The sequence below is a fragment of the Aspergillus nidulans genome, chromosome III, assembly GCF_000011425.1.
Source record: "Aspergillus nidulans FGSC A4 chromosome III".
Taxonomy (NCBI): Eukaryota; Fungi; Ascomycota; class Eurotiomycetes; order Eurotiales; family Aspergillaceae; genus Aspergillus; species Aspergillus nidulans.
The window spans coordinates 3,208,480-3,214,810 of NC_066259.1; the positions used below are offsets into that span (position 1 = coordinate 3,208,480).

At 50.4% G+C, this 6,331-nt stretch overlaps 3 protein-coding genes across 3 annotated transcripts, besides 1 other annotated feature; 1 reads left to right on the forward strand and 2 right to left on the reverse strand.

Moving 5' to 3' along the window:
• Positions 1-6,331: part of a sequence feature (contig 1.158 1..283337(-1)) that runs on past both edges of the window.
• ANIA_11626 (putative extracellular exo-polygalacturonase) lies at positions 1,254-1,550 on the forward strand (the record flags this gene model as incomplete). The annotated part of the gene is made up of 1 exon (XM_050611837.1): positions 1,254-1,550. One exon carries the CDS (start codon positions 1,254-1,256, stop codon positions 1,548-1,550), a length of 297 nt encoding a protein of 98 aa, XP_050467819.1.
• ANIA_08647 (nitrite transporter nitA) lies at positions 1,996-3,063 on the reverse strand (the record flags this gene model as incomplete). The annotated part of the gene is made up of 3 exons (XM_676824.1): positions 1,996-2,522; positions 2,586-2,706; positions 2,779-3,063. 3 exons carry the CDS (start codon positions 3,061-3,063, stop codon positions 1,996-1,998), a joined length of 933 nt encoding a protein of 310 aa, XP_681916.1.
• On the reverse strand, positions 5,244-6,097 carry ANIA_08646 (uncharacterized protein; the record flags this gene model as incomplete). The annotated part of the gene is made up of 2 exons (XM_676823.1): positions 5,244-5,432; positions 5,705-6,097. The coding sequence occupies 2 exons, from the start codon at positions 6,095-6,097 to the stop codon at positions 5,244-5,246; spliced, it is 582 nt and encodes a 193-aa protein (XP_681915.1).

The following is a 6,331-nucleotide window of genomic DNA, read 5'->3' on the forward strand; positions in this document are numbered from 1 at the left end:
ACTGCCTAGGAACTAGCTAGATACAGGTTTGAAGCAGCAACTATGGACAATATATGTTGGAAATGAGCGGAAGAAGCACCCGGCGCTGCCCTGGCCAGGTCTTCGAGGGCAGATGCCCGTTTCGACTACCTATAGATTGGGGGGAGGGGCCGGACCCTTTATCCAGGTAGATGTGTGGACTGTCGCACTATCAAGCGCTCCGGCTGAGAAGGTGGAGGGTAGGGACTGGCACCTGCTCTTAGGGCTCTGGGGGCACGTGCCCTTGTGATATGGGCCAGGTACCTATAGGGCGCTGCTACCAAGTTGTTTATAGCTGTATTAAGCGCTAAGACGAAAAAGCGTCTCCTTCCAACTGCGTTGATGGAAACCTAGGTGCAGAACTCTTATCAAGCTCTCCGCTCCAACTGCGGAATGATCCATAGGATCTACAAGGGCAAAAGTCGTCCGACTGATCGTCTTCAGCCTGTGGTATACAATTTTTAAAGCCATATCTGAATGAAGACGCTTATGTGTACATTGTCTCATCTGGCTCAATACCGCCAGATCCGATTCGTCAAGACGAGAACGTGTTCGAAGACCGATAGATCTGCGAAGCTGAAACCATTGGTTCTCTACCCTTGGCCCGAATTGTTGACAGTAGTGGGCTGAGCAGATATAGGATATCGGCATTGATAGTGAGAAATCATATGTTACTACCAGACTATATACTTACAACGGACTTCCCTATAGCCAAGTATCACTTCTGGCCCCAGCATTGGGCCTTTCTGTCCCGTCTACAGTCTGGCGGGTCGTGGGCAAAATATTCATGATATTGCTCCTCTTCAAATATCTTGGCTCCCGAGTCCAATGCCAATGTATGCCGGAAGGAGCAGCATTTGAACTTAGCAGGACAGGATCCCCCAAACCATACTGATTTTTCCGATCTGCCGATACGGAACAAACCGCTATTTCTCCTTCGCAATGCTCACTTATTAGAAATGATAATGAGAGCAAAGGATAGACGTTTCACAGCCTTTTGTTCTCTGGAACGTTTTAGACGTGCATGTCTCAAACTTTGCCATCAACCAGCCACAGTTGTAGAGCATCAGCATCATGAACGGGTCGAATCTGCACTTCGCGAATATCACGGTGACTGTGGATGACTCTGCTGCCCCGAGCGGCGAGAACTGGGCACAAAATACGGGTGGATTCGTTAATTCCCTTGCACGACTCTACTTTCAAAAGAAAAGCACTAATACTCAGCCGCAGATACCATGGACGTCAACAACCTGACCATGCACAACTTTACCTTTACCGGCGGAGACGACTGCATCGCAATCAAACCGCGGTCCTATAACATCAACATCTCGGATGTTATCTGCAACGGGGTAAACGGGATCGCAATTGGGAGTCTAGGACAGTACCTTGAAGACAGCAGCGTAAAGAATGTTACGATATCTCATGCCAGAGTCCCATCGACCAGATACGGAACATACATCAAGACTTGGATGGGCGAGCTTGTGCCTCAACCCGATAGCTACGAGTCTGACTACAAGCCACAAGGAGGCTAATAAGGGGTAGCCAGGAATATTGTTCTTGAGGATATTGATGTAACGGGGGCTTAGCGTGCGGTGCTTGTTACGCAAGATAACGGGGCTGAGAATAATAGCTCGGCCAAAGGAACTAGCAATATGGAGATCTCTGTGATCAGGTTCGTCAATCGCTCGGGGACGCTGAGCTCAAGCAACCGTCTTACGGTGGATTGCAGCATAGTGGATCCGTGCTTTGATAATAGCTTTGAGGGTGGGATGTCTTGACGCAGGATGGGTATGAGTTGACGGGAAGGTGTAAATGGACGGCGGAGGATGGAGCGACTGGGCTGGATGGGTGCTAGACAAAATAGCGTTGAATAGGATCTGGATAAGCTAGAGGCGGAATAAACATTATCTATTATCTGTCATAAGTACATCATGGTGATCATCTAGTGGTGTAAGTTTTCGATACGTATGGGACGAATCAACCCCCCATCTTGCTCCCCTCAACTCCCTGCACCGTCCCCGCGTTCGCCTCGACATCGTCTTGTCTAGGCGTGACAGTCCCCTCGCTTTCACCAGCCTTTGTCTTTCGTAACCCCGTAAGGGTGACCGGGTTGGTCTGAAGCAGGTACATATACCAGTAATAAGTTCCGACAAACAACCCACCCCCAACTATATTTCCCAACAAGGTCGGGATAATCCCCTTCCAGATATACAGCCCCACCGAGATTCCGGGGGCATCGAGCCAGATCGCCAACGGGATGAATGTCATGTTCGCAACAACGTGGTCAAAGCCCAGACTGACGAAAGCGTAGATGGGTAGCCAAATGCCGATTATCTTAGACGCCATATCCCGACCCTGCAGACCAAGGAAGCACGCCAGACAGACGAGCCAGTTGCATCCGATGCCACGAAGGAAGATACTGTGGAATTCGGGCGTCACTTGTTTCTTGGTTGCGAAGGAGATTACGGCGGAGCGGAAGGGGTCAGCGGAGAAGACTTCGCCGTCTGAGTGACAGTGTCAGCCAATGACTGGAAGGGTGTATGTAAAACAGAGGAAGGGAGACGAACAGCCAAAGATGATGGCGACAACGAATAACGAGCCGCAAAGGTTCCCCCAAAACGTTATGAACCAGTGCAGGAGCATTTTCGGCCAGGAAAGTCGGCGATGGAGAGCAGCGACGGTCGTAAACTACCAACCGAACAAGCAGTCAGTATACTATTCACCAGTCTCTTTGCCCAGGTTGCAGGATGAATCTCATACCATAAATGAGCCAGTGCAGAGGTCTGCACCAGTAAGGATGATCAAGACCAACCCATAGGGAAAGACAAGCGCACTGATCGTCCGGATCAGGCCGGGGGCGTTCTCTGTGAACCAGGGACTAGCGTTGGTGCTCAGAGTGGTTCCGCATGCCAGTGCTAGCAGACATCCGGCGGATAAAGAGCTGAGAAAGATCTTGTCCAGCCGCATGTGCCCCTTAACTGAGCCGGCACGCGAGACAAACTCGACTACCTCGAGTGGCGTGTATGCATCGATAGACGGAGGCATTGCAGCAGCTGGTTTAGTATCCCGTATACAAGACAGACGGTCAACGTAGGTGAAGAAGAGCGGAATCTGGGAACATGCTTTTATTATCTCTTCAGCACTGCAATGACGGTAATATGCGTGTAAATATGTTGGCCAATGGGAGGGTAGCGATGCTTATCTTGTTGGTCTTCAATAAGTCGGGTCCGAAACAATATCGTCAGATATCGAACCATCACAAAGCTAAAGCTGGAAGTTCAGGGGCCCCAGCAAATGACATGGTCTAGAACGCCAAAGTCAGTCTTAATCCGAGTTCGGCTTCCCCAGAAAGGATAAGAGGGACTGGGGTCTTATCTTCTTTCCGCGGAGAAAGCAAATCCACGACAAAATTATACTGTAGGGACTGATAAGAGATAGGGCCCGAAGCCCTAAGATCGAGAACTAGTGACAAACCATTGGAGAGATATATGGTATTTTGCAGATCACAGGCTCCTGCTCTGGTAGATCACCCTCTACATAGATACCGAATCATGTTTGCTGTCAGCCACAGGCGCCATATCTGCACCTTTCTTTTGTTCTTCTGTGCTGTATTATGTGCAAAGTAAAGCTTGTTGATAAGAAGCTTTTTGCATCAGCCATGAAAGCAGCCGAGATAGAGTAGGCTATCTCAGGGCTTTCGTCCCGCCGACGAGGGGAATGGTCCTGCAGTACGCATTCCCCAGCAGTAACATTGCTAAAATTATCTCGAAAATGATTTAAGGCTTTGACGGGGTGTCTTCCCCGCCTGTTCTGTGGGTTGGCTCTCACCTAACGCAAAAAGAGGGGGAAAGGGGGTCTTATAGGTGTGGTTATTAGCTGGAAATAGGACTGATAAGCTCGTGAGGATCCAGCGAAGTGGTTTAAGCTTTGCGGCACATGATTTTCAGACGAACTATTGATGTGAGATAAAGTAATACAATGGCGTATCGCGCTTACTGTACAACTTATTGAACCGTATCCACGCAGTGTATGCAGATACCACCTCTAGCCGTAGGGCCACCGCTCGAGTGGTCGAACCTAGCTGATCTAGGCTGCATCAACACCATGGCTGGCGTAGACTATTTGCCATCCGACCTGCTACAATATACAGCCTTATTTGTTGGATACTGGGGCTCAGCTACCTCCCAACAGTATCTCCGTAGACAATAGGAAAGGCCCTGATAACTTGAAGAAGATACTTCAGGATTTCTCATCCTTCTCTGGGATCGTTCCCGCCGAAAGTCACTCAAGACTGGGTATAAAAGTGATTCAAGGGGCGCAATGAAGAAACCATACCTCTACTTTTGCGTCCTGAAAAGGTGCTCCTGGGGATAAGACGCCGCCTAAAGCGATAACTATTCTGACAGCAGCTCAGTTCTGGGCTACCTCATATGAAGGCAGCATAGAGGTATACAGCTAGCTAACCGAAAGCCTCTCTGACTCGAGTCCGCCGTCGGCGCTGTACGCCCAGAAGACTACACAGCATTAGATGCCTGGTCTATGTGGACGTAGTATAGGAGCTTGTCTCTCTCTCGTGTAATTATAGCGGAGATGGCGTCCATTTGGGCCATAGATAATGGTGGAAAGAGGTCTTTAGCGCTGCCACCTAGGGCGTGACAGCCAGGCGTGCGCGATCTGCTGGGTATGCGAAATCAAACCGGCGCTTGGGAACCTAGACCCTATAGCATGTAAAGACTATATGACCCGCTCATATTGATAAGGGAGGGTTTGGGTTCGGAAATCTGCCATGACTTTGCTGATACTGCGCAGCGTCTACAAGGTAGAAACAACAATTGCTACATCGGTCGATGCCCTCACCGCCGGTGTTATCATGATATATCGACTTTATTAACGCACTTTACTAACGCACGTCCCCTTGTCATTATTTGATCTAGATTTGTAGAACAAGCTTCCCAATCTGTTTCCCCTGCCAGATATACTCGATCGCCTCATCCGCCTTTTCGACGGCTCAACCGAGTAGATTATATCGTCCAGCGGCATCTGCACCGCAGCTAGAGCCGCACAAAGATCATCCATGTCATGCTTCGACCCGCCATTGATGCCTCTATAACATGAAAAAGCATTAAACGACCACTGACGATTGAGGAGGAGATTTGAATCACCGCAGAATGATCCTCCGGCCAATCAGCACATCGAAGAACTCATCCATATGCGCTGGGTCCCTCTTACTCAGATACCCCACTTGGCTGATTGTCCTGCCGCGACGGGTTCATTTCATACTCTTGACGAGCGAATTGCTCCCACCATCTTCGACGACCAGGTCGACGCCCGTCAGTGAGTTTGAGGACTTCTTCATGCCACTCGGGATGCGTCGCATAGTTGACAGTCAGTAGTGGCGGAATCTGGGAACTGTGCTGAGATCTTGAATAGTTTTTTGTCGCTAGATGAGGTCATGATCACCTTCATGCCGGCTTATTGGGCAAGTTTCAGCGTGAACATGCTCACGCCACCAGTTCCTAAATCAGGCCAGCGCTCGCTAACCGTTTCACAGTGTAGGGTAGGGTCAACCCTGGATGAGCACTGTCGTCCCCATGCCGAATCCCAGCAATGACGACCAGGCCGTGACTCCAGCGCAGGGAATGATACAGGCAGGGACCCAGTCTAGATGAGCCGGCAACTTGCAAACCTTGCACTCGTCAAAGACGATATAATCAGCTAGGACATTGTGTTCGTCAGCAGCCAGCCAGGATCTTGTGGGCTCTCGACCCGTGATGTTCTCCGTATCGATGATCGGCGCGACTCTGCCGCCCACGGAGATGGACTTGACATTCTTGCCTCTGGCAATAATTCCGCCCGCTGCGTCATTGCAGGGGATGCCATGCGGTGTGACAGGCCACGGGTTCCGGCCGTTAGCAATATTGGCGTCACGGTAATTGAGGGCGACAGCGTAGACTTGGATGAGCACGGAGGTGGGGGAGAGAACAGGGAGCGCTTCGGTGAGAAGCTGCACTCGGGGGGTGCCAGGCGTATCGTCGTCTGTTCGGCGAAAGACGCGACGAGATGTTATTTGAGTGGACATCTTGTCTTAACTCGGAAGACTGGCTGCTTTCGTCTTCCATCCGTGGGATACGGCCAGCTTTATGCACCGATCCATGTTACTAATTCGCTCTGTCATGGAGCGACGACCCTCTGTGTCAGTGCCCCAGTCGGACGCCCATGAGGTCACTCCTAGGGAATATACAGATTTGGCAGAGAATGCAGAGGCTGTCTGTCTCTTCGGTTGGCCCTTGATCTATCCCCATGCATGAACTCG